Consider the following 27,084-nt stretch of genomic DNA (forward strand, 5'->3'; position numbering starts at 1 on the left):
GCGTCTTGTTTTTGTTATGTTGCTGTTGTCGAGGTTGAAAGAAAAGTTGAAGCTTTTGTCCCCGATTTAATTAGTTAGTGTGCGCGGCGCGGCAAAAGTTTTCTCCAAAGTTCCAGGCTGCGAATAATTTTTTATATTTTTTAGTGTTGAAGAGCTTCACGATCAACTTGCTGCTTTGGAGACACTTATACTTGTTAAAGGGCCGGTATAGAATCCGTCGCAATGTGAGTACTACTAATTATGCCTCATTTCTGCTCTATTTTCACCATCTAACAAGCATTGCAGCATGCATTTGATGTACACACTCGACTCGGAGGGCAAGCGAGTCTATACCCTCAAGAAGGTCCTCAACGGCCAGGTCACCAAATCCGCCCACCCAGCCAGATTCTCTCCTGATGACAAGTATTCGAGGTGAGCCGCATGTTCATGAGCAGTGGATTTATCCTTCGGCCTTTGCGCAATGTGCTGATTTCGTCTTATCTGTAGACAACGAGTTACCTTGAAGAAGCGTTATGGGCTACTTCTAACCCAACAAGCCGGTACGTGGACGGCCAATAATAGCCCTAAGTCGCTGAAATTATACTATTGAGTAGTCTGCTAACTTTTACCTTCTTTGCCAGAATCGAAATCGTGAAATTGTTGGCTTTTAAAACGGAGGCGCATGGCGTTTTTTATATTTGTGGGATTCATATCGGATTTGGCATGTCAGGAATAAAAATGCATCCCATAGGATATACACTATTTGAGCTCATACTTAAGACTTAAACTCCTTCTTCGAAGCTCCGCGGTGTTGTAAAAACATGCTACGAAGCATAATTTCATGGATTCTTATGATTTAAGCTGTACTAATATGTATTTTGATTGAAGCGTACTTTTTTGCATCTATAAATCATACCCTTATGCGTAAATCATCATAATTACTGCCGTTAAACACCCAAAGTTCACCTCTATCTCCGTTTCCTCGAATTGACATTGCGGCCAGCTCCGACCTTAATTCTCCCACCTGCCCGCTGTCTGTCTCCACTTAGAATGGAAGGCAGATAATCATCATCCATAAGGTCTCTTCCCTTCTTCTTTCGTCTCTCCTCCTCGGTAACGGCTCTAATGTGCTCCTTTTGATCCTCAGCCAATATCAGTCCCATCCCCCACCCTCCCTTACCACCACCAACACCACTCCATTTTGTATTGGCGGTGCCAGCAATAGGTTTGGGAATACTGTACTTGTTCCCTCGGTTGTTCCATTGCATATTCTTCTTTAGATGTATTCTGAACTGTCCCTTGCCTGATGTTGAACAAGAGACTCTGTTAAGGGTGGGCTGTCCACAACGGGGACAGAAGTGCTTAGACATATCCCTTGTTACAGTGAAGCAACCGTGGCATCGCATGACGTAGGATTTTAGCTGACGAATTTGTTGCATGTTGCTGGGTGAAAGAATGTTGAGGTTCATTTGTAGAAGGACGTTTTGCACGGCGAAATCCCCAGTGATAGTGGCAACCTGCATAACCTTTGTCTCCGGTGCAGCTGTACCAAGTGCGGCATCGCGAATCTGTCGTTTCTTCATATTGGAGGGAGTGATCCAACCATCGGGATCAGAATCTGATTCATCTATTGGTATACCATCCTCTTCTTCTTCTTCATCGACAGGCTCGCCGTCGTCGTTACCGGGATTTTCTGCATCCTCATTTGGAAGATCTAAAGCTGGTTCCTCCTGAGCAGCTTCAGGGCTCGGTTCGATTGTCGTATTTTCTATCTTTTGAATGACTTCTCCTACCACGGTGTCTGGCTGTTGTTCTTCTACCGTGGTTGCCACCTCCTGGTTCTCTTCAATGTCCTCCTGGTTCTCTTGGATTTCCGGCTGTTCCGGCTGTTTCTCGCCATCTTTCGCAGCATCCCTTACCGCGATCAGATGCGCCGGAGGTGACCCATTTATTCCCTTCTGTCCAGGCTCTCGTCTCAACCTCCAGTCTCCGCAGTTTCTCTCGCACTCCACCTCATAAGCCAGCGCTAAAATCTCCAAATCATTCTTGCTAAGAACTTCCCGGTCACCAGTTTTCTTAGCAAATTCGGACACAACCTTGAGACTGGTAGGCTTCGGAGTCCGTTGTGTTAGGAATGGGAGGTAAAGGGTTTCTATTCGGCGACGGGCTTCTGGATCTCGAATTTCTGAAACTATTGACGGAGTAGTGACGAGGACGTGGGACTGTGAGAGGAGGGTTGAGACTGAAGGGACGTTCTTGATCAGCGGTCCGGCATCGAGTATTATAGTGTGGACAGGCTTCTCCGGCTCTTTGGTATCAACTTTTTCAGACATGATTATTTCTTTCCAGCAGATCTTCTGTTGTTCCGGTGTTGTTGATAAGCGAAGGCAATATTGCGTGTTATCCCAAAAAAAAAAAAAAAAAAAAAAAAAAAAAAATCAATAAGGAATATCAAGATAGAAGTGGGTCTGTGCATTAAGCTTATCTTATCAGCGACACTCGACCATTTCCCATTTGGGCAACTCGTCACTTAGCGACGACAATAATCAAGCGACAACGGACCCTAAGTAAATAATTATGCATGTTTCATTCAGTATCTATAGCTATGCTATCTTTGTAGAAAATATAAGTGCCTATTTTAGGCAGGCTGAAACCAACGAGGGAGATCCTGAAATGTAGATGTATGACCGAAATCGACGGGAAAATAACTCCACAAGGATGGTTTCTCCTTATAACAAGGTGAGACTTCTAGAAGTCTGCAAATTCTTTGTCAACTTCCTCGAAATGGTCGAAGAAGGCCTTGAACATTTGCACACCGAGACCCGGGTCAAGGCTACCAGTAGTGGCTCGGATACTGTGCATGCTCAGCTGCGGGATTCCAACATCAATAGCTCTCATACCAATTCTAGCACTAGTCATGGGTCCAATAGTACCACCGCTGCGGCTATCGTTTCTAATCTGGAAAACTTGGAGTCTGCAGCCGCCCTTGACGGCAAGACGCTGGAAGAGCGCAGTGCTAACGCCCTCGGTAGTCATATGGCCGTTTGGATCAGCAGAAACGGCGACACCGTAATTCAGACGAGGCGAGTGATTCTCAAGGTAAGCGTTGAGGAAGTTAGGGTTGACAGCGTGAGTGACGTCAGAGGACACGAAGAAACTGTTGGCAACAGTTTGAGAGAAGATGTTGGGTCCATAGCTTTCACGGCACAAGGACTGGGTGATTCGCTCCATGACGCTGCTCATGAAATTGGAATTTGCTCCACCACGAAGCAAGCTGCCGATTTCCTCGTCATCAAACATGCCAACCATCTTGATAATACCAGACGACATGTGATCAGGGGAGGCAAGGACTGCTTCATGGGCACTGTAGCAGCACAGTTTGTCGTCGATACGGCCAGCAAAGATAAGATCCTTGTTTAGACCACCGACCTGTGCAGGCTGGATATCGAACAGCTCTAGCTCCCAGTTGACAATGGTGCTGTGATCTACGTCAAGCTGTTGGGCGATCGCATTGACAAGCCCCTTGGGCTGGGTAGAAATAAAGTTGTCGGTGCCTAGGTCTCCACCGTACGAGTCCTTGGTCGATAGCTCCGGGCCCTTGAACAAGTCCGAGTTGTCAACTCCGATAATGGGAGTCATTTGAGTCTCCTTGTTGAACGGTCCAGCGGCGGCAGCACCGAAGTGAGGAGCAAGGGTGGGAATGCGAGCAATTGGCCAATCCAGCTTGACCAGTCTCCTCTCGACCTTATTAGTTTTGGGGTCACGAACCAAAACTCGACCTCCAATGCCGAGATCACGATCCCACCAGGTCGAGTTCATAGCACCTGCATATGGAGCGACTCCGAGCTGGACGTATCCAGCTTTGTTGGGAACTGTCGGGAGTGGCTTCAGCTTCGTGCACAGAGCGTCGACGTGTCCACCAACGATAGCCATGCCATTTCCGGGGGTGTAGTTCTTGCCGACGGCGAAAGAGATGATAGCACTATCATTTCGGGTGACGTAGTACTTCTTCCCGCGAGCGAGACACCAGGGCTCACGCTCAGTGAGCTTGATATAGCCCTTGGCCTCAAGCTTCTCGGCGAAAGCGTTGACAGCGTGGAAGATGGTTGGGTTTTTGGTCATAAATTCACAGAAGGGTCTGGTATAGGCTCCTGGGTTGAATTCGGTGTGTTCATGGTGGATGGATTCATCTAGGGGTCGCGGGCGGTGCTGGAGGCTGGCCTGAGACTGAGAAAGGTACTCGCTAGAAGAGCCGAAGGAGGCGATTGAGGGGACCTTCTTCGTCATCGTGCCGACTTATACACACGACTTACACCGATATAACAACTGTTAACTGTAGCGATAGAATTCTGAAGGTCTCTGGTCATTCGAGATGGAAGTGGCTGACTCTTAAGAGCAAAATGTTATGTGGATGACGAAAAAGCCAGCATATGTCCAGAGTAGCTTCGATGACGGTACTCCCCGGGTTTAAGTAAATATTTATGCACCAGAGTCTCAAAATTGGGGAGCGGCCGGCTAAGCTAAACCCACCTGTGGCGCCGCCTATGACTGCCTCTCCCTGTCACCGAGGAAACCCATCGAAGGCGCACTTCTGGAGGGCGGTTTAGGGGCTGATTGGCTGTATCAGCAAGCCCCTGAATAGCCATATGGTAAATCCCAGGCCTGATCCTCTCTTCCCGCCAGCCTTCCCCAGATTCAGAGGGCACTGTGAGACGCTGCTGGAAACCTTGGATGAGGTCTCTGATGCCATTTCGATCGATCGATCGCTTTGCCATCCTCCCAACCAGGTCATATGCTCAAGTCCATGGGACAAATGGCATCATTAGCCTTCGCTTATATAGAGCTCCTCTCGTACTCCGTACTCCCGGGCCACGAATAGCGATAAACAGTGCCTTTTGGTTGACAGTTTCTGTGGCTTGCGGCCTTTGGCTCGACCGTCACACCGCTAGGGCTCTGGCAGTCAAGAGTATTAGCTGATAGCCGTCGATGATAGTTGCTCATATTGCTTTTCAGGCTAGATCATAATGCACACTGGACAGATAGCTACTCGCCATTGTTCCTCAGAGCCTTCGTCTAGATTGTTTTGCTCCGTAGATTGTTATGTTCGTCTTGCTGGTTAGCGAAGTGCAACAGGAGCAATGGAGAGCATCTTCTGTCGGTTACACGTACGGTCTTACAAGATATGAGACTCGAGGGGTTTTCTATGCCGTCAGATGCGCAGTCTTTTCATCGTCATCCTGCCAGTGGTCGTGTATATCAACAAACAGACGGACCGGCAGCTCGCATCTGAACGAGACAAAGAAACCCGTCGACTGCGCCTGACGGTGAGTCCAACACCTTCTAAAGAGCATGACTTGGACAAGCCTGCATTAATATTATTATTAGCAATGCAAATGCTAGAGACAAGGGCATCGTCACCATCACAGCCCTGAAGCTGCTAAAGGCCGTTAGCGAGCAGCCTTACGGGCGAGAGGAGAAGTTAGTTATGCACGGCCAGGAGAGCTTCCAACACCCAACACGAAGACAAAAGACACGATCATCAACCCTGGAGAAGGGCTTTCGTCACTAGATAGCCGGCCGTTGCTGACGACGACTTGATTCTATATCACCGCATATTGCTCGCCGTGTTGCCGGTGTCGTGTTGTTACGCGCCGGCCGTGATGGCTGCTTCACCCAGGGCAAACAGCCAGCCGGAGGATCATATCAAATCACTTGCCCCCAGGCGACTCTCTTCCAGACGAAGGATTTTGATTAAGCCCAAGGGGACAAGCTCCCATGCATGTAGTCTTACATATGCTATGAGATAGGAGGGCAGCCCTTGACATATGTCTGTCGGCATCACAAAAATAATGCCAACCCTCCCCGGTCCACTTAGCCCTGCTTCGGCTCCAAAACCATCCGGGAACTCCATCAAGGCATCCTTCTCGCAACGCAAGGTCACTCGTATAGGAACTCAGGCCCAGGAGATACTTCTGCCTCTTGTTCTTATTCATCTGGAATGAATTAATGCTCAAGTCTTGGCCTGCTCTTTGCCCTGGGACATCCGCCACGCTCTCCGCGCGTCATCGGCGCATTTTCTTTTGAACTGATATCTCGAACAAGACAGCCATAGCCGCCATATATATGCCGGTTTATACCCATTCCATAGCGTCGCTACACATTTAAAGATACTTTTCGTCCATTTATGATGATACGTTGAGTCAAAATTCAATATCGTTTATTTCTTGATACTACCAAGGCTGGAGTGAAAAGGAAAAAAAAAAAAAAAAAAAAGGCCTGCCACAACGATGGCGTTCACCAGGCAGGTCTGGTCGTTGGTCAAAAAGAACTTCCTGCTTGCGCTGGTTCGACCATACATTACAACGCCACTGCGAGCTTTCGTGCTGCCAGTCATTTTTATTGCTTTCTTGTTCGTGCTTCTGCATATCGGATCTTGACATATCAACTTACTCGTCTGCCTAGATCGTTCGCTCGAAACTCATTTGTCGTTCCATCAAAATATGGAATTGCACCGTCTACTCCCATTTTGCCCCTTGACGAGGCCCTGAAGGCGGTTTCCTCTTCACGGACAAATGTGGTCTTTGTCAATAATGGCTTCGAAGATGGTGACATTGGCAGGGTCATCGAGCGGGTTTCCATGCCGGTCCGTGCAAGCGGCAAAACGGTTACCGTCTTGTCGTCGACAAATGCCGTCCAGGACGTATGCAAAAGCTCAATTTTGGGCACGAGTTCCTGTGTAGCCGTAGCCGTCTTTGCTTCCTCCCCAACTGAGGGGAATGGTGGCAGATGGAACTACACCATCAAGGCGGATGGGGCTCTCGGAAAGAACATCGATGTCGAATCGACTACCAACGATGCCCAGACGTATATCCTCCCGTTCCAACATGAAATTGACTGGGCCATTGCTTCTGTCAATGGAACTCATGGCCCAGTTGGCAAGCAGGTCCGTTCATGGTTTATCTTGGCCCAAATATCCTATCACAACTAACACCAGATAAAATATGCTTTCAGGTCTTTCAATACCCATACACATCAAAATCTGAAGAGGAACGGATCAAGGATAACCGTATCAGATATACTGGAACCATTATCAGTATTCTGGGTATCGCATTCCTCGTGGGTAGCATCGGCATTACCTATCAGTTAACCGGTATCGTTGCAACTGAGCGAGAGTTGGGACTCTCCCAGCTCATTGACTGCATGATCCCAACCACGAGCCCTTGGAAGTCTCAAGCTGCACGCTTCCTTTCCGTTCACCTCGCCCTTGACCTTATCTACCTTCCGGGATGGATAGCAATGGCTATAATACTAAAAGCCGTTGTGTTTACTAAAACCTCTGTTGGCATCCAGATCATCTTCCAACTCCTGTCCGGCCTATCCCTAGCATCATTTGCATTGTTCGGAGCGTCTTTCTTTAAAAAGGCACAGCTAAGTGGAATTACGGTCGTTATCGCTTCCCTAGGGCTCGGTATCATTGCTCAAGTCGTCCATCCTTCCAGCTCTGCTGCTGTTGCAATATTGTCCCTTCTTTTCCCACCCATGAACTTCATCCACTTTGTCGTTTTCATGGCAAGATGGGAGCGGCAAGACCAAGCAACCAATCTCGTGAAGAGCGCTCCAGAAAGCCCTTGGAGCATCCCCGGTATCGTCCTTTGGATATTTGCTATAATCCATATCATACTCTTCCCCATCCTCGCTGCCGTTGTCGAACGTTTGCTCCATGGCACCGGGTCTAAATGCAGAAAAAGCATAAGATCGGATTTGGCGCCCTATGCCGTTATCCTCAATGGTTTCACAAAGGAGTATAAACCAAGCTGGTTCCATAGAACAATCGCGCCGATATTCGGAAGCCGACGTGAAACTGTTTTGGCTGTCGATAACCTTAATCTTAATGTTAACAAGGGAGAAATTATGGTTCTTCTCGGGGCGAACGGCAGTGGAAAATCAACTACCCTTGACGCCATATCAGGAGTTTCAAAGACTACATCCGGTGAAGTTTCTGTGGCCTACCCAGAACATGCTGGTGGGTTTGGCATGTGCCCACAGAAGAATGTTATCTGGGATAAGCTTACAGTTCAAGAGCATATTTCAATCTTCAACGGCCTAAAGACACTCGGCAAGGCAGATAGCAAAGCTGACATTGCTGAACTTGTAGCCGCTTGTGACCTTGACAAGAAGTTGAATGCTCGTGCCGGAACTCTGTCTGGTGGACAGAAGAGGAAGCTACAATTGGCCATGATGTTTACTGGTGGATCTTCTGTTTGCTGCGTTGATGAAGTTTCATCTGGCCTTGACCCTATCTCTCGACGAAAGATCTGGGACATTCTCCTGGCTGAACGTGGGAAACGAACCATCTTGCTAACCACTCACTTCCTTGACGAAGCCGATGTTATCGCAGATAGCATTGCCATCTTATCAAAGGGCGTTCTTAAGGCGGAAGGTTCTAGTGTTGAGCTCAAGCACAAGCTTGGATCTGGCTATAGAATATATGTCTACCAGGGGCTTACATCCGAAAAGCTTCACTTGCCAGAGACATTGCGGACTGAAATTCTACACGACCAGGTTATCTATACCGTTGCGGATTCCTCGCAGGCAGCTAGGTTTGTTAACCAGTTGGAAGAAAATGGAATCACTGAGTACCGTGTCAGTGGCCCGACCATCGAGGATGTTTTTCTAAAGGTCGCTGAGGAAATCTATAAGGAAGCCGAAAACTGGGAAGATGACGGAAAGACTGGCAAGGGATCTGACCAAACACCGCATCTCCTTACAGGCCGTCGTATCGGCATGGCCCGGCAAGCCTGGGTCCTCCTTTGCAAAAGAGCCACCATCCTTCGCCGGAATTACTTCCCAACCATCGCCGCATTCCTACTCCCCATTATCGCTGCCGGACTGGTATCTCTCCTCATGAAAGACTATGAACTTCCAGTCTGTACCGGACCGGCCGCATTTTCTCAATCAAACGTCAACTCCATCTTGAACCAAGTGAAGCTGAAATTGGTAATTGGGCCCAGTAGCAAGCTTTCGGCAGGGAGTCTACTGTCACTTGGCGGAGGGATAGGAGGCGCCGGCGGTGGTTCACTGCCAGCCAATGTTACAGACGCTTTGCGAGAGGGCACTCACATCGTGAACTCTCTTAAGGAATTCAACGATTATATAGCCACAAACTTCCGAAACGTTACTCCAGGTGGATTCTATCTTGGAGATGATACTTCGCCGCCGACATTTGCATGGCAAGGCAGTTCTGGCCCTGCATTGGCCTCGATTCTGCAGAATCAGATGAACAACCTTTTGAATAACGTTTCCATCTCTACCCAGTACCAGATTCTTGAAGTCCCATGGATATCATCAGCTTCAAGTACGCTCCAGCTTGTTATATACTTGGGTCTTGCTTTATCCGCCTATCCAGCGTTCTTTTCCCTCTATCTTACTATCGAGAAACTTCGACATGTCAGAGATCTGCACTACAGCAATGGAGTTAGAAGTCTTCCGTTATGGCTGTCTTATCTGTCGTTTGATTTTGGTATTGCCCTGACATCGACTGTTATAATGGTGGTAATATTCAGAGCCGTTTCCGCTAGTTGGTACCATCTGGAGTATCTCTTTGTTGTCTTCCTCCTTTACGCCATCACGTCGACCTTGTTCGCTTATATCATTTCGGTGTTTGCCGCATCCCAACTTGCTGCCTTTGCCTTTGCTGCCGGAGGTCAAGCGTGAGTAATTTCACTCTGAATTTTCAAGTTTAATGCATTGCTAACAGTCCACTAGGATATTATTCCTTGTTTATCTGATTGCATACATGTCTGTCGTCACCTACGCCCCTACAGACCAGGTACAAAATCTCCTATTAGTCGTCCACTTTGCCATTGCTGCCATATCGCCCATTGGCAATGTGATCCGTGCCCTCTTCGTGGCGCTGAATGTCTTCTCCACTATTTGCCGGGACAAAGAGATAGTCAGTTACCCCGGAGACATTACCGCATACGGTGGTCCTATTCTCTACCTCATTTTGCAGGCATTGGTATTATTCGGTGTGCTTTTGTTCTGGGATTCTGGCCTGTCCTTCCGCCGCTTCACTAAAAAGAAGCAATCTGACAGAGAGAAAGAAGTCAGCGGTGACCCAAACCTTGGAAATGAACTTCAACGTGTGTCAAGTTCCAATGATGGCCTTCGTGCTGTCAACTTGACCAAATCATTTGGAAAGTTCACAGCGGTCGAGGATGTAACCTTTGGAGTACCCCGAGGCGAAGTATTTGCACTCTTAGGCCCTAATGGAGCTGGGAAATCCACCACTATCAGTTTGATCCGAGGAGACATCCAACCGTCTAACAGCAATGGAGAAATATTTATCGAAAATATACCTGTTACTACACAACGAGCTACTGCCCGATCCCACATGGGTGTTTGCCCACAGTTTGATGCTATAGATCAACTGACCGTGTTGGAACACCTTCGATTTTACGCGCGCATTCGTGGTATTCCCGACGTCGAGCACAACGTACGTGAAGTCATCCGTGCTGTTGGCCTGACACCATATGGGAACAGGATGGCCATGCAACTTTCTGGCGGAAACAAGAGAAAGCTGTCTCTCGGAATCGCTCTAATGGGCAACCCGACAGTACTACTACTAGATGAACCGTCATCCGGTATGGACGCTGCTTCAAAGCGAGTTATGTGGCGCACTCTCGAGTCCGTTGTCCCTGGCCGATCGTTAGTCCTGACAACGCATTCCATGGAAGAGGCAGATGCACTCGCTTCCCGCGCTGGTATTATGGCCAAAAGAATGCTTGCCATTGGCACCACCGACGACCTACGCCGCCGCCATGGTAATGCATATCACGTCCATATCGTTCATAAGAATGCACCGCATACCTCCATGGCAGACATGGAAGAAATTCGTGATTGGGTCGTAAGCACACTTCCTGGTGCATCTGTTGAGCGAAAGACGTACCACGGACAACTGCGATTCAGCCTTAGCAACTCATCTTCCCTCTCAAACAAGGGTACATCGCATTCACCAATGCACCAACCGGATGAAGACGACAATATCTACACAGACTCTCCAGTGACCAGATGGAGCAATGAAGACAATGATAGTGGGGAAATCAGTACCAGCAGGCTGTTTTCGCTTCTCGAACAGAGCAAGGAGATACTTGGTTTTGCTTATTACTCCGTCAGCCAAACTACTCTTGACCAGGTGTTTTTGACCATAGTTGGAGAGCATAACATCAAGGAGGAAGGAGAGTAATGTTTTCCAGTGTTTCGATACCCGTGTTGTTTGCTTATGGCAGTCATACATCCACTTGTTCCTTTCTTTTCATGTTTCATGAAATTTAATGCTACCATCTAAAATTGTACGTAGTTACATCTCTCCTTTTAGAGACCCGTCCATGAGGGCCTTGTCATTTACGATAGAAGTAAACATATCCTTCTCCTTCTACTGCGTGTTCCAACTTTTCTTATCTCGTTATTATCACTCTTTTCGTGTCCACCGTCCATCTCTACTAGATAATGGTGGCGTCAAGTCTATCACTGCTTCTACAGTCGCCATGTACCTTTTAGGATGTTAGGTATTTCATGAAAGCGCGGAAATGCTCCGCTCAAACGGCCACCGCAAATTTCAGCGGGCTCGTCTTTGGAACAGCGGCCAGCCAACTCCAACGCCAGCCGAGACGAAGAGCTAACCACCACGTACATTGAATGGCTACTAATTCGCACATATTCGAACAATTACTATCTGTCAATGATGCTTCAGGCACCCTTCAATCTCTTGTGCCGGCAGTTTCAGGAAATGCCAGCCATTTCAACTCCAACGGCATCATCGCCATCCAGCTCGTTCAAACCCAGAAAAGTACCTAATATATTGAATGGCCGACGCTTGAAAGGCTAATTATGGCCATCGGTTAAGCTGCTACCCCAGCTTAATACAAAATCTTCAGACCGGCGTCATCTCCGTTTCCACCTCCCCCAGGATGAGGCCTCAAGTCCGTTGCCAGCAGTTTAACGAGAGACGTCGCCGATGTCATCAGCCGCAGGTCACTGCTACCACAAGGAATACGCCCTTTGTTCTAGCCGAGAGGCACATCCATCCCAGCCGTCTACCGAGAGCCTCCTTTTAACTTATTACCCCAGGTTTTGCTGGAGAACCCCGTAGACGAAGTGGAGAGCTAGTTACCCCCTATGGAGGTCAAGGAGCGGCATCATGCAGCCAGAAGGTTTATCAGACCACTGATATCACTCAATCGCTACTCGTCTTCCAGTGCATCTATGTCCCTTTCATGGGTGACGATCGAAGCCACCAATGAAACTACTGTTTTGAATGGACGCTGCATGGATCACAGTTACACAATCTGAGATAGACCGAGAATTTCAGCTCGGCCGTGACCGTTGGATTGTACATATACCGGGTACCGTCTTCTTCCACGGTTGAACTCTACTTAACAGCACACAAAACAGACAACTTCATCATGAAAGCCAAACAAGGAGACAGAAATGAAGCGTGGAGTTCGGAGATAGAGAACGCTGGACCACTACAGGCACCTCAGTCCAAATGGAAGGTTTCCAAGTCCGGGGATGGCGATACCGCTATGGCCCTCTTCACGAACCCAGAAGACCTTCATGAATATGTTGATCCAAAAGAGGCACGAAGGCTACTATGGAAGATCGACTTGATGATTCTCCCTTACCTCGCCGTTTGCTATGCGTTCTTCTACATTGACAAGGTTAGTGGATTCAGGGGTAGATACGTTCGAATTTATCTTCCATTGAATGTATAAGGCCCGAACTAAGAGATCATTTTGGTGGCTGCTAGACAACTTTGAGCTATGCAGCAATATTTGGAATTCGAGAAGACCTGAATCTCAAAGGGACCCAATACAGCTGGCTCAGCAGCCTCTTTTACTTTGGATTTTTGGTATGGGCACTTCCTACCAATTTTATGTTGCAGAGGTATCCCGTTGGTATGTAATTTAATTCTTCCTTTTTCTATACTGCACTATTAACACTACTCAACTCCAACAGGTAAATATCTAGGGGTAAATATTTTTATGTGGTTCGTTTTAAGCTTGCCTTTGTTGTCCTATTTATTGAATTTCAGCACTAAAACTTCTCATTTATAGGGGCTTCTTCCTAATGCTCCAAGCAGCCTGCAAGAATTCTACTGCCCTTGCAGTTCTTCGTACTCTTGCTGGTGCAGCTGAGGCATGTTCTGACCCTGGCTTTCTCCTTGTTACAAGCATGTGGTACACCCGAAAGGAACAACCCGTACGACTAGGCTTGTGGTATACCGCGAATGGATTTGGGATAGCTATAGGCGGTCTCCTTGGTTATGGAATTGGAAGTATCAAAGGAGATTTGCCATCTTGGAAATATGAATTCATTATCATGTAAGTTGAATTTCTCAGTTCTCAGCCTTACTGTTGTCCAGAGGTTATTAAACATCCTATTTTAGTGGTGCATTATGCTGCGCTTGGGGAATTGTTATATTCCTCTTCCTCCCTGATTCCCCGGTGACAGCACCGTTTCTCAATCAAAGGGATCGGCGCAGGGCTGTTGAGCGTGTCCGATCAAATCAAACAGGGATTGAAAACAAACAACTCAAGCCATATCAGATAAAGGAGGCCTTTCTCGACTACAAACTTTATCTATTTTTCCTTCTTGGAGTAGTGTAAGTAACTTGGTTCAGCCATTACCCTGGTTACGCACTCATATTAATAATGCCTTGCAGATGCAACATTCCCAACGGGGGTATATCTAACTTTGGAACTATCATAATTCATGGTTTCGGGTTTTCCACCCTTGTTACTACTTTAATGCAGGTACGTCCCTCTGTGTCGCACCAAACCAGTTACTTTCCTTTAAGCTTACCCGATGAACGCTATAGATACCATACGGAATTATCATTGCGGTGTCTATCTTACTCTGTGTATACCTAAATAACAAATTTGAGAACCGACGATGTCTCTTTATTATCCTATTTCTTCTACCAAACATAGCAGGTGCATTTGGACTTCGGTTCCTTGCCCACGACCAAAAAGCTGGACGACTGATATGCTACTATTTGACTGGCCCTTACAATGCTGCTTTCGTCTTAGTGCTCAGTATGCAAATTGCTAACACGGCTGGTAAGCGATTTCTCTTCCTGTATGGATTTTCACACCACTGATCGCATAAAATCCGTGAAGGCCACACAAAAAAGGTGGTCACCAACGCCGTGTTGTTCTTGGGCTACTGCACTGGCAACATAGCTGGTCCATTTTTCTATATCTCAGAACAATCGTACGAAATACCATTCCATGTATCTGCGCTTTGGCATTGACACCTGGGCGTTATACTAATCAATAAACCTTTCATATAGACCTTCATACCCACTCGGCATCTGGTCAATGATAGTATCACACCTCATTGAAGTCGTTGTTATCTCGCTTCTGGGTTTCCTTCTATGGAGAGAGAATAAAAGGCGCGACGATGTACAATCCCAACAAGAAGGTGGATTGGAAGGCCGGAACCTCGATTCTACCGCATTCTCCGATATGACGGACAGAGAGAATCTCAAGTAGGTTTTCCCGACACAACTATACAAACCTAACATCCCAGGATCCCAATGTTCCCTTTCTACTTACATTACTGATTCGTTGTGATAAATAATAGTTTCCGATATATATATTGAGTGCAGCTAGACTGTAGGCATATATACTTGTTTTATTCGCTTGTTGTACTCAATAATCTTGTTATCTATAGCGCACCATGCAGATTCAGTTGTCTCCAAAGTTATCTCACAATATAGGTTATGGATATCAAGGCATCCTAAATGGTAAATAATCTGCAGAAAATGATTCTAAGAAATGGGGGAAATATCATATATGTATTGTGAATGCTATCTAACAGTATTATCTAATATATACCCGGACTCAGCGATGTCAAACAAACGGCCGAAGTATTAAACAGTCTAAAGCTCGAGGATGTATATATATGCAGCCAAAGAATAGACGAAAACATTTGCACACCGGGTATCAATCGGCGGGAGACATTTACCGTCGGTTGAAATTGAGATATCGGGACTAAAAAATGCTCGTTAGCAAAGAAAGGTCCTCCACGTTTGACAAAAAAGAATATTATACCTACCCCAATAAATAGTAGTAGTAAATTCGATCCAATAAAGGCCGCAAAAATGCCGAGGTCTCTTCACCTGTTATCAAATGACATCCCGAATGCCCTGTAGAATTCATCTCCAACCTTATAAGCACAATACTCGCACATATCAGTGGCATTGCTAGCTAAATAGCCAGGTCCGTTGCTGGCAAAAAATTTCTCCATGTAGGAGCCACAGGTTTCACCAGATGGCGCAGTAAAGCGATTCATTTCTAGGCCTGTACACTTAACTTCTTGTCCATGGAGTTCGGTCACAACCATGCCGCTGACAAGTCGAGTAAAAGGATCCAGCTCATGGAGCCAAACACGCCAGAATTTAGGTATTTGGGGCTTTGGTATCGCGACGCCGCATAGTAGCACAAAGATGACAATAACCGGTGGGTTCAGAAGAACGGCTGTAAATGTGCTTGGAGTCAAAGCCGAAATCACTTGTCCTAAGGTTACAGAGAATATCTCAGTAATTAGAACCATGAGGAATTGGTACCCGGCCCGGCTTGATTCGTTGGAGAGCCCAGGCATAAAGTAAAGCGGTAGATAAAAGCACACAGCACAAAGGATGCTGTATGGAAGTTCAGCGAGAACCATTGCCAACGCGAATGGGAATTGCCGATAGGCCTTTGCTGCTGACTCGCGGTAGAAAATCAGACGAGATAAGTCATATTTGGGTTCCACCTGAGCTAGAATCAAGGCTGGCAGCACGGTGACTTGGAAGATAACGAAGACTCGATACTGGAGGGACGTTCTGGAACTGTTTAAATTCAAAAACGTTAACCCGGTAATCAAAGCAACAGCAACATGACTGTAAAGGCGAGTGAAACCGTAGTTAGGTGATCTCCAAAAGGACAAGTTCGTGCGATAACACACAACTTTTATCTGGTGCCATAATGGGGTTGCATATTCCTTCTCTGATTCTGGATCGACTGCCTGGCCGTCAGTTATGCGAATTCGATCCGACTTCATAGTAACAATCTCGGCTTTGACATTTGCAAGCTCAGGAGAGGTGCGCCAGATGTCACCCCAGTCTCGGTTACCGATGCGGGGAGCCTGACCAGCACCAATTGCATCAAGCATCCATTCAGCAGGATTGGCTTTAGGAGGGCAGTCAGCACCATTTCGGTGGAAGTAGTCGATTAAAACATTAGCATCTCTACCGATGTCACCGAAATAAACACACTCGCCCCCGCGTTGTAGCAAAAGGAGACGGTCGAAGTTTTCAAACAAGGCAGAGTTAGGCTGATGGATGGTACAGAGAATGGCCTGACCAGCGGCAGCAAGCTTTCGAAGGAATCGAACAATATTAAATGCGGACTGACTGTCAAGGCCTGAAGTTGGCTCGTCAAGGAACAACAAAAGCTGCGGTTTGGCCGCTAGTTCTACACCAATAGTCACCCGCTTTCGTTCTTCGACTGACAGTCCGGTCTCAGGGGTGCCAATAATTGCATCTGCGAGGTTTTCCAGCTCTAAGAGTGAAATTATTTCTTCGACATAGGCGAATTTTTCAGACTCCGGGGTTGCATAAGGTTGGCGAAGTGTCGCAGAGAAACGAAGAGCCTCACGAACGGTCTGTGTAGCTTCATGTACATCGAGCTGCTCAGCGTATGATGTACCTCGCTGAAATGCAGTGCCGCGTGGACGGCCATCAACGAGAACATCACCAGTTATAACTCCAATATTTTTCCGCGAAGCAAGGACATCAAGAAGTGTTGTTTTACCGGCGCCGCTTGCACCCATAAGGGCAGTAAGCTTCCCTGGCTCAACATATCCGTAAATGCCGTTTAGAAGTCGTCGTGTGCCTCCGGGAACGGGAACTTCATAACAAAGATCCTCCCAGGTTAATACAGACTTTGATGTAACTTGAAGGTCTGACCCAGAGTTATCACTTCGCTTCTGTTGTCGGTTTTCCTTTTGTTTCATCAGCTTCTCATTGAGCTCCTTAAGATGATTGGACTCTTTGGCATAGAATGTGACGGTCTTTCCACCAGCCCCAAACGTAAGGACCTCACCAAGGAAAGCGTTGGCGAATAGGAATGCAGCAATCAATACAACAATTATACCCCAGTTTCTCCACTGGTCAGCGGTTTCGTAATTGAATGCAAGGCCGATATAACTGGAGCCAGGTATAGTGGCCGATCCAGGGCTACTGCCAGGCAAGGTACAAACTTGATGGGCGATGTCTGAATATCCCGGTCCGGCCGGTATGAGTGAATCAGATTCACACTTCATAGTAAGGCGGCGGAACTCATTGATCATCATGGATGAAAACCCAAGGCCCAGCGGGTTGATGTAGAAGATCCATCGAAGCCAGACTTTTTGACTATGCCATTGAATCAAGTAGCCTGATGTCAACACGTAGAACGATATTAGCACCGAGACACCCTTCAAGGCATAATCAAAGTCGGGACAAAGACAACCGACAGTACGGAAGAACAGTGTCATAGCAAGGTATCCGGTTATGATGATGAGGACAAAGGTGAAGAATGCTCCTGCTTCCAGAACAAGTCCACACATGAAATAGACAATGATACTGAAGACAAAAATTTGAGCAGACGAGAAAGCCATGTCAACTACCACTTGAGCAATCCATAGAGCACTTGGCCGATAGAATGTAAAAGCTCGTTGCTTGTTGATAATAGGTCGTCCAACCATAGTCGATGCAAGTTCGCCGAATGCGTTGAAGGCGTTGAACAACAGGGAGACAAACAGAAGGCCGCCTCGTGTGAAGGCACCACTGCTAGTCGCTGGCAGTTTCAGCCAGACAGTTCCGATAGTGATAGCAATTGAGATCGACGTGACCCAAGAGACAGTAAGTGAGAACTTGTCTTGCCACTTGATCAAGAACTGGCGTTTCATCAGAGCAAAAATCTGAAGGTGGAATGGAACCGAGTAAACAGAGGACTTCGATGTGAATTTTCGTTTGGCTTCATGATGGGCTATTTCAAAGTCTTCTTGGATATGCTTCTCCACCTCGAGGGTAGAACGGTAGAGGGCCATTTCCTTGTCCAAGTCCTCACTAAACTGAGATTCATCAAAGGCTTTAACCAGTTCAGCAGGAGTAGATGGTGCATTTGTTTCATTTCGTCCATCCTTATACTCTCTTTCGAAAGGATCTGTACAGCCAGTAAGGTAATCGGGCGTGGTTTGGCGTGGTTTCTCCTTGAAGCCAAGTCCCTCGAAGTAAGCACGCGCCGCATGAATGGGTCCAAAGAAGACTTGATGACCTTGGTCCAGGACCATAACTTTATCGAATTGATTATATATGTTCTCGGAAGCCTGGTACAGCGAAACGAAGGTGGTGGTTTTGTATATGTTTGTCATAATACGAAGCGATTTGGCGAAATCGAGAGCAGTAGAGGCATCCAGGCCACGGGTAGTATTATCCCAAGCCAAAACTGTGGCAGCGGTGATCATCATTTCAGCAATACTAACACGCTTTCTCTCTCCGCCAGAAACTCCACGGATAAATTGATTGCCAACGACGGTATTTGCCGTATGCTCGATGTTGAACATCTTGAGTAGGAGATCAATAACCTATGTAACCAAGTTAGTGATCTATAGGTAAGGTTTTAGGTTTCCTAAGAACTTACCTTTTTCTTGAATGCAAGCTTAGACAGGCCGGCTGGACGCTTTCCAGGAATTTTGGTATCCAATGCGAAGCCGAGAGTCTGCTCCACAGTAAGGGAGGGGTAATGGACATCATCTTCTTGGTTGTAGACAGCTTCTCCACGATAACGCTTCGCGAACTTCTCCGAATCAAAGGGGCCATATAGAACCTCGCCATCGACACCAGTATACCCAAACCGCTGGTTCGCTATAACTTTTAAGAATGTTGTGCAGCCTGACGATGGCTTCCCCAGGACCAGAACCATTTCACCTGGTTTAGCCACACCTCTGAAATTTTTGAGAATCTTGAATTCTTCTCCTTTCTTCCCGAAGCCCAACATGCTGTAAATCGTGGCCGGTAGGTTGAAAAACCCAATAACGGCGTCAGGGAAGGTAGGTATCGTGTACTTAACTCCCCCCATACCACGGACAGTGAGGCCATCCCAGATAACACCTCCATAGCGTTAGTAAGAAGGAATTAAAGAGGCATGTAAAGTACTCACCGATCCTCTTTGGCCGTATTCCAGCGGCCGCCTCTGCATCTCGAGAACCATGAAGGGCAGCCTCCAAGTCGAAGGCTGACTTGCTCTCAGAACCACTCTCAACATCGTATGAGCCTTTTTCATTTAGGCTATTTTGCTCTTGAATAAATGGCCGTTTTGATTTTTCTGAGATCCTTGACAACTCCTTGCTTAAAACAGCAAATTCTTCCTCGGCTTTCTGTACATCAACACCTCCCGTTGGCTGAGTCAAGCCTTGAAGATTAGCATTCCTAAGGTTCTCTCGCTCACGTTCATAATCACAGCTGGCGAAGATTGTATCCGAGTCTGAAGCTTCGCTAGGATTTTCAGATTTGGAAGGATTAGCTCCCACGGTATTGGACGCCATGAGTTTCTATCCTCCGTCGGGTATCAAAGCCGAAGGTTTAGAGGCATAAGCTGATATTATTCTAGTCGTGTTGGTTTCAGGTGGGTAATTTGTAGCCTGGAAACGGCCAAACCAATCAAATATTGGTGCCAAAAGAACTATAGAAAGAAACAAGGTATAGGAACTCCTTTGTATATCAGACAGAGCCACCTGGGGTGAGCCAACCTTGTTGCCCTATATATATAAAGCGACAAAGGTAGCGACGCCTTCCAATTATATATATTGTAGGAGAAAAGAAAGGGAGAAAGCAAGATTGATCCAACGTATTTGAGAGAGATTTCAGTTTCTTACTTAACATATTGTGGGGCCGGAAAAGAACTCAACTTCGGACTTGAAAAGGCCGAAGGAGTGACATATCTTGAGCAGTTCCACTTTTGCCCGAGGACAAAGCTGTTGGCTGGTGCTCTGACATCGTATTACTTCTGGAGCTTGTTAGGCCAGTCTAATACTTTAATGAAGGCTGATCCAACTTGCTGCCTTTTAACGGCCGGATGAAATAGCCGGTATATCCAAAAGTTACAAGACGGCTTCCGCGAGCCATATCCGTGACGAGCTTGACTCAACCGACAGAGGCATCCTGGCCATACAGACCTCTGCCCCTGTTCCAGGGTATGAGATGAGACGTGACATGATGTGCTGCATTCCGGCTCATGCGTTTTCTCCAGCGCCAGAAATAATAAATGTCAAAGTTGCTCCTCGTCTTTTTTCGTCCGCCGTCCCGGCATCAGAAACAAGTCCGGGCACGCTAAAAAGACCGCTGAGTCAGCATATTGAGTTGGCCGGAGACTGAAAGGGGTCTAGGGCGTCTCCTTAGTCAGCTTGGCAGTGAATATTGCTGCAAAACAACCAAGCAGAAGGCGAGGCATGGGCGGAATACGACAGGGGAAGACGCGTTGAGTGGGATCAAATCAGGGGTCAAGCCGTCGCATGGCGGCCACAAAAAATACGGAGGGGCGTGTTACACCAACACAAGGGGAACTGGCCCCGTTTCAGGCGCACGCGAAGGCGCTATGGGCAGGGAAAGGCGCAAGGTCAGGTGTTCACCGGTATTCGTGCATTGTAGCGGGTATGAAGGGACGGGCAACGTCTCCTGTTGGCATTGTTTGCCGTATTGACTTCTTTTTCTGTTTACCTGGTGGGAATCAACGCAGCTTTGGTTCTTCGGCCGCTTTCGTTATTAGTTATCGGGATTTGAGAGTTTCCAAGGCTTGTCGTTGCTCAAACCTAAAAAAAACGAGTCACGAAGGTTTAAGGAGATTATGTAATCTCAGGATCAAAGTTATTTTTATCTGATCATGGTTATCAGATAAGTGTCACGGTGGGGCCGCATCGGATAAAGAAAAAATGCCCATAGTAGGAAATCATTAGGCCAAATCACGCATCGTGTAGTTGCCCCAAGATACCGTATTTCGCCTGTTTATAATCTTGCTTATTAGTATAATTTCCCGGAATTATCGTCATACAATTACCTGATTTCAGGCTTTACATTCCAGTGGATGTAAAAAGGGACCTTCTCCTTCCGTCGACCAAAATAGTAGTCTAACTGTTTTCTTTACAGTAACTACCCTGTAGCAGCCTGGGTGCTAAGGAGCCTAGTCATTCTAGACCAGGAACAGGGTTAGCCGCAATCACGAAGTCTAAGCCAGAGATGAAAAGGCGCACATATCAATATCCTGAGCTTACATGTGGCAGAAGAGTCACTATTAGCTGTGGCTATAGAAATACATAATCATAAAGAGGTGCATCGCCTCTACTTCTGAAAGTGGCATACCTTAGCCTTGGTAAGCCCGAGGCATGTTATTTCAAGCTTGATTAGCAAGGACCTTCATGGCTAAACAATTATCAAAGGCTATATTACTTTTACCAAGCGAGAGGTAGGGCAGGGTTTTGGGGTATGATTGGCCGGTAGTCATGACGGCGCCGAAGGGAGACTGTGTTTATATCTCCGACTGAGGACACTCCGCCGCCCTTGTTACCAGGTCGGCCTTGTATGGCTACATGGTCTCTAACCTGTTGGAACTAGGGAATTCTTCGTGGCAAAGAGCACCATAGCGCTACCTAGTTAATCAACAAGAGGGCATTATCCGGATATTCCATGGCTTAAATGAAGTAATTATTCCGCAACAGAATGGGCGTGGGTATATCTCACAGTTAAAAGGGCCTTGACAGCAGCACCCAGATTGAGGATCTCCATCAGCTTGCGAAAGTCAAGGTCCCCAGAGACGAGTTAAGCCACTAATCTAGTTAGTTACGGTGTATCCGGGCCCAGTGTCCAGGTAAAAAGCCGTGGACCGGGCCGTTAACTAACTACCTACCTAGTTAACCAATCACGTGGCCCGCGAACTCGCGCACCTGAACGACTTCCAATCGTGTCAAGTCAGAGTCAGGATATCAACAATTTGGGCATTGGGGAACTGTGCCTGGTACGAGCGGGATCAATGCCTATCATGGTCTATCAGTGATCTAGGCCGTTCGGCGACCAATGATGGCCCTGTCAAATTCTCTATCAAGCATCGATTTCGGCATCGTTCGCGTTGGGATCAGGAATTCGCAACGCTCAGTGGCTCATCCTGCTAGATAGACATCTAGGCGTCCAGGCGTCCAGGCGTCCAGCAGATGAGAAAAATGGGGCTGATGTGCCTGCTGCGCCAAGTGGCCCGACTTCATCACCTGCTGCAGCGTTCATTGCCGTCTTGCTGGGCCATATAAAACCGCCATGACCGTCGTCCGAAGCTCGCAATCGAACGCTCACCGTATGTTGGATTCTTCACTCTTGTTGATTTTATGCAGCAACTGTCCTTTTTTTTTTTTTACCTTGAAAACAACAAAGTGGCAGCCTTGGGATTCTTCACCTGCTGGGATTCGGTGAAACTGGCCATGCTATTGGCCATCATGCATGAAGACATCACCGCCCAAGCATCAATTAGTCATGTCCCCATGGGAGCTTTCCCTCTAGGAGCATGGGGCTGGTTTTAATATTAGGATGATACCCCGTCAAGTTTGATATGAATTGATTCCGACAGTCCTCTTCCAACTCCTCAATGTCAATATCACAGCGTTCATCATCGCTGCGCAAACAAAGGACGAGTCGACCCCTGACAGGGGTAAAGTTACTCAGTTTTTCCGCGGCTGGTGAGTACCGAACCACGATTTCCAGGCCTTACCTGAAAGTCATTCCGCTTAGAGTCGATAAGAAGTGGCCCCGCGTGTTCTCGACAATCCAACCACAGTCGCCCACATTTCCTTTGCAATCCAAAGCCTGTCATACCCCTCACTTCGTGATGGAAAGCTCGGCTTCGGCTGACATGACATAACTCACGCTTGGTGGCTTGCTCTCTCATAACATCAACCCTTCTCACCGATAGAGGGAAGAGGGAAAAAAAAATGGTACATCTAGCTCATGGCTCGGCCGTCGATTGGGTATCCACGCAGGTTCTTCATGCGCACATGATAGCCATTACCACACCAAGGTGAAACGCAAGGAGGATCCATTACTGCAATCAGATCTTGATGCAAGGTCTCGATAATCTCCTGGGAAACAACACAGAGCAATAATATTGGTTAAGTCTGCTTTTCTATGCGGCTCTTTGATAAGTGTCCAAAGCGCTATAAGAAGTTTAAAACTCGGCCCCAGAACAAACTCAATGGAATTGACATCTAGTCGCGATCGTGCCGTGTATTGAGAGAAGCCGCCAAAACCTTTCTATCCAACCCCAAACTTTCTAAGGAAGGGCAACGGAGCCTTGGTGTCCAGAAAACTCCTTCGCCCCGCGATAAACCTCTACTTCCTGTGTTGGCGCCGCACTCCTTGATCGGAATCTGCTGTGTCTTCCTTCTGATCAGAGAATGGGTGACGAAAGATACAAGTCACTACGGTTCCTATTCAAGGTGGATTACATACAGCCGGACAACGAAAGCCTACGGTTTGATGGTGATGGGCTGTGGTCACCTCCGCACGAATGTACTTATAGTACACTATATTCCACCGGATGGTTACAAAGAACTCCAGAGCGTGTGGTTCCTGCAAAAAATCATGGAGACAGTGATTTTGCTGTGTGCAGTCTTCTCTATAGATCGACAACATCATACTTCTTTGCAGTTCCCGTGGACTGTCGAAACAACGACAGCATGCAAAATCATATTGAGCAGACAGAGCAGACCTGGAGAAGACTACGCTTCAAGAACGACGAGAGACAGAATTTGTCAATAGCTACCTTCTCAGCTACCAGCTACACACTTGCAGGGCGAGGGTCTCGCGACTGGGTACCAGAACTTCTCCCAGACACATATAACGATAGCTATTGCAGCCCGGTCCCTTTTACCCACCTTACAGGTGACCTGGCGCTGATTGTGGGCCTTATTGCATTTTCTTGTCCGAGGGAAAGGGACAAGTATTGCCTTTCTGATATAATGCAACGATGCTTCAAGCCACCTCGCTGGGTTCCTCACCGATCACTTCCTCAAAGTAAGCCCATTTATCTAGAATACTATTCCTTCCTTCTAACATTTCCGAGTAGGGATCGACAGACACGGCGTGGTGGTAACCATCAGAGCCGATCCAGAGGCCGGGGACCTACGCGAAGGAAAGAGGGAACTACGAAAATTCCAGGATGGTACCTACGGCGCTCTCTTTAAGTCCCCTGATAGCCACCTCTGAAGATGGAAATGAACACATGGATGTCCCTTTGCTTTCCTTTTGTTTACACACACATTTGTCTTCTAGATTCTGATCCATCACTCCCCAAATCTACCTTGTATATGCCCGTACACTAGTTAGGCTAAAGATAGCCTCACATTTCTGACTTATCAGTATCTGCGTCGCATGATGTTTCAGCATTTTTTACCATCTATTGAGGTAACAACAAGAGGTGCCAGACCCCGGCAGGTCATGAGTTTTCTCTTTTCTCTTTTTCCTTTTCTCGCTTTTCTCCCATCCCACTTATCCCCAGCACCCTTGCTTGAATGTACATTGCTTTGATTGTTGTCTGCAACTTTTGCATCTTGGCAGCTATAAGAAGCGCATACCTCGTTTGCAGGATTTTCGGTTACACGCAGCTCGTAACTGATACTGTTATCTTTCTATCCGGCCACCCTGTTCGCGTTCACCGCTGGTTACATGAGGCAGCCATTTTCGTTGTCATGTATGCTTCTATCCATTCAAGTCAATCAATATAAATTCAAAGATGGTAGACCTTCGATGGTTTGCATCCACCAATCATAGACTGCTTTATATTTCTCCTTTAAAGTTGTCATTGCGCTATCTTTTGTTAACAGTTGACATGCAGTTCTAAAAGTCCAAGAAGCCCATTTCTAATTTGTTCAGGATGGCCGAATCAAAGTGCCACTCAAAACTATTGGGCATCCGGCAAGCGAACTGCAATGTCTCCAGATTGAGTGATGTAGCGAACCCACGGTAACGACGGGTATTGTAGCTAACAGGCGACTTCAAATCAGTATTGGCTAGCGAAGAAAAAGCAACGCGCTTTATCACGAAAAGCCGCAGTTCATGGCTTGAAGTAAATGTGACAGAGGGAACACACGGGGCGCGGGAGACGAGGAGATGTACAACATGTCAAACGTGGCCAGGGAGCTTGACAATCGCCTCTTGGCACGGAATGTTGAACAAAGCCAAAAGGTGGATGGCATATAGTAACACAGTAGTGGATACGGGCAGATAGGTAGAGAGGTCGATAAAGTAGAATAGAATGTTGAGGTGAAGAGAGGAAGACGTACCTTTGGCTCTGTGATTTTTAAGTAGCGGACCTGGATGCCACTCGTTGTAAAGTATGGAATCTCGAACTTGACGTTGATAGGCCTCTTCCCTTTTCCGCCTTGTCCTGCACCTCCCATACTTCCACCAAACCCGCCTGTCATCCCACCGCCATGTTCGTCATCACCCTTAACGGACGGTAACCCTAGTTCAGCACGCATTAAAAACTCTTTTCCACCGCCAAACTGTTTGATTTTCCATATAATGGCGGATTTCTCAGGTGCGTAATGAACTGTGCCCACATTTGTCCGGAATCTCGGTGAGTCTGCATCTTCCGGTACGGGAACGAGAATCTCCACGTTGTTTGCTGTACTACGTCGCTTAAATTGAGCTTTTGCCTAATTGAAAGGAAGCGAATGAGTCAGTCTATCTGTCATGTTTGGCTTTACCCTTGCAAGTGCTGTGCAGATAGGGTATGAAGTAACATACTTTAAGCATATATTCAATGCGCGAGCCTGAGTGCGATTCCACGAGACACTCTACCCATATCAGCGGCTTCACTTGGGTGTTGAGTCGGTAGCTCATTAGCTCGAATTCGCCATCTGGTGGGATAAAGCTGATTGTTCTGTCGTTTTCGAATCTGGACAGTCGTACGCATTGGTGGAACTTGACGTCTTCCATTTCGACAGCCTTACCCCTAGTTGCTCGACCTGTTGTTTCGAACATCACTTTGTCATTTAAGCCTAGCCGAAGTTCTGGCATACCACTGAGATAGCATTTCATCTTCACAGCACCCAATATTTCTGATCGAAGGACGTTTCCTGTAGCAGAAACAAGGAGGTTCAACGATTCAACCACGTCGAGGAATACTTCATTTTTGCGGTATCGGATTCCTTCGCTTCTCCATGAAACTGCATTCGTGACAGCTATTGGGGGTCTTGCTTGTACTTCAAGCTTGTGCGATTCTTGGGTAATGTATCTATGTATAATGTGGTTAGCCATGCCCAACCCCTGAACATCCTACCTCACCAGTCATATAGCCCAAAGCGGGATAGGCAATCATACTCTTGTAATATCTTGCTTTCTGTTGTTTGTGGATGGCCAAAATCCATCATTTCATCCAGCAGTTCGTATATAATGACAAAGTTGTCTCGAATACTCTCCTCCTCCAATTCCTTGAAGTATTCCGTAAAGACCTCTACAATCTTATGTAGGAAGAGAAGTATTTCGGCGGCATTTGTGTTTCGTTTCGTAAGAGCAAGGAGATACAGGTTACTGTGTCGGATATAAAGGTACTGTTTATTGCCGCTGGTTAGACATTTGCGCCCACTAAGATCCGGAGATATGTCGACGTTGTATAAGAGCGTTGGCAACATACATTGACTCCTTCGGAGGAAAAGCAGGGAGGAACCGCGGAGCTCTCTTCTTCGGCTTCACTGAGAAGAATAGGGAATTTTTCGACAGCAGACATAGGGATGTCACCGCGATAGTTGCGAGCAAGAAGGGTCTGGCGGATGCTCTAGTTAGCTGCAATGCCAGGAATGGGAATATTATCAGGGAACACTTTACCTTCCCCTTCAGGTCCAAGAAAAATACCGCCGAAGCCATTGCTGAGCAAGATATAAGTAAAGGAGACCTCTTCGAATAGCTATTCGTTTAAGATCAGGAGGCAACAACGGTTAATTTATCTAGCTCGTCATAGTTTTGTTCGAAGTAGTGAA

At 47.0% G+C, this 27,084-nt stretch overlaps 9 protein-coding genes across 12 annotated transcripts; 6 read left to right on the forward strand and 3 right to left on the reverse strand.

Moving 5' to 3' along the window:
* The first annotated feature begins 138 nt into the window (after positions 1–138).
* Positions 139–956, forward strand: TERG_04221 (H/ACA ribonucleoprotein complex subunit 3). The gene is made up of 2 exons (XM_047748218.1): positions 139–411; positions 487–956. The coding sequence occupies exons 1-2, from the start codon at positions 287–289 to the stop codon at positions 587–589; spliced, it is 228 nt and encodes a 75-aa protein (XP_047604195.1). The 5' UTR covers positions 139–286; the 3' UTR covers positions 590–956.
* Positions 948–2,363, reverse strand: TERG_04222 (rRNA-binding endoribonuclease; the record flags this gene model as incomplete). Its single annotated transcript, XM_003235122.2, has 1 exon — positions 948–2,363. The coding sequence occupies exon 1, from the start codon at positions 2,310–2,312 to the stop codon at positions 948–950; it is 1,365 nt and encodes a 454-aa protein (XP_003235170.1). The 5' UTR covers positions 2,313–2,363.
* Positions 2,364–2,421: 58 nt separating this feature from the next.
* On the forward strand, positions 2,422–4,503 carry TERG_12117 (uncharacterized protein). Its single transcript, XM_047751124.1, has one exon. The coding sequence runs from the start codon at positions 2,659–2,661 to the stop codon at positions 3,397–3,399; it is 741 nt and encodes a 246-aa protein (XP_047606208.1). The 5' UTR covers positions 2,422–2,658; the 3' UTR covers positions 3,400–4,503.
* Positions 4,504–6,266: 1,763 nt separating this feature from the next.
* TERG_04224 (ABC transporter) lies at positions 6,267–11,224 on the forward strand (the record flags this gene model as incomplete). The annotated part of the gene is made up of 4 exons (XM_003235124.1): positions 6,267–6,388; positions 6,442–6,922; positions 6,991–9,689; positions 9,745–11,224. The coding sequence occupies 4 exons, from the start codon at positions 6,267–6,269 to the stop codon at positions 11,222–11,224; spliced, it is 4,782 nt and encodes a 1,593-aa protein (XP_003235172.1).
* A 1,219-nt stretch (positions 11,225–12,443) lies between these two features.
* Positions 12,444–14,534, forward strand: TERG_04226 (uncharacterized protein; the record flags this gene model as incomplete). The annotated part of the gene is made up of 9 exons (XM_047748219.1): positions 12,444–12,698; positions 12,788–12,935; positions 12,997–13,051; positions 13,095–13,361; positions 13,427–13,642; positions 13,703–13,793; positions 13,859–14,099; positions 14,160–14,253; positions 14,333–14,534. The coding sequence occupies 9 exons, from the start codon at positions 12,444–12,446 to the stop codon at positions 14,532–14,534; spliced, it is 1,569 nt and encodes a 522-aa protein (XP_047604196.1).
* A 625-nt stretch (positions 14,535–15,159) lies between these two features.
* Positions 15,160–19,614, reverse strand: TERG_04227 (uncharacterized protein; the record flags this gene model as incomplete). The annotated part of the gene is made up of 3 exons (XM_003235126.1): positions 15,160–18,654; positions 18,711–19,180; positions 19,230–19,614. 3 exons carry the CDS (start codon positions 19,612–19,614, stop codon positions 15,160–15,162), a joined length of 4,350 nt encoding a protein of 1,449 aa, XP_003235174.1.
* A 905-nt stretch (positions 19,615–20,519) lies between these two features.
* TERG_12118 (uncharacterized protein) lies at positions 20,520–21,910 on the forward strand. Its single transcript, XM_047751125.1, has one exon. It carries the CDS (start codon positions 20,581–20,583, stop codon positions 20,944–20,946), a length of 366 nt encoding a protein of 121 aa, XP_047606209.1. The 5' UTR covers positions 20,520–20,580; the 3' UTR covers positions 20,947–21,910.
* A 1,589-nt stretch (positions 21,911–23,499) lies between these two features.
* Positions 23,500–24,310, forward strand: TERG_04228 (uncharacterized protein; the record flags this gene model as incomplete). The annotated part of the gene is made up of 2 exons (XM_003235127.1): positions 23,500–24,118; positions 24,171–24,310. 2 exons carry the CDS (start codon positions 23,500–23,502, stop codon positions 24,308–24,310), a joined length of 759 nt encoding a protein of 252 aa, XP_003235175.1.
* Positions 24,311–25,140: 830 nt separating this feature from the next.
* Positions 25,141–26,971, reverse strand: TERG_04229 (uncharacterized protein; the record flags this gene model as incomplete). Of its 4 annotated transcripts, XM_003235128.1 has the most annotated exons (5): positions 25,141–25,761; positions 25,853–26,342; positions 26,429–26,658; positions 26,742–26,870; positions 26,933–26,971. In XM_003235128.1, 5 exons carry the CDS (start codon positions 26,969–26,971, stop codon positions 25,141–25,143), a joined length of 1,509 nt encoding a protein of 502 aa, XP_003235176.1. The 4 variants fall into 4 exon arrangements, with proteins under 4 accessions (XP_003235176.1, XP_047606210.1, XP_047606211.1 ...); XM_047749733.1 differs by lacking the exon at positions 26,933–26,971 and having other exon boundaries at positions 26,742–26,834; XM_047749734.1 differs by lacking the exons at positions 26,742–26,870; positions 26,933–26,971 and having other exon boundaries at positions 26,429–26,739.
* Positions 26,972–27,084: the final 113 nt, after the last annotated feature.

The sequence above is a fragment of the Trichophyton rubrum genome, assembly GCF_000151425.1.
Source record: "Trichophyton rubrum CBS 118892 genomic scaffold supercont2.4, whole genome shotgun sequence".
Lineage (NCBI taxonomy): Eukaryota > Fungi > Ascomycota > Eurotiomycetes > Onygenales > Arthrodermataceae > Trichophyton > Trichophyton rubrum.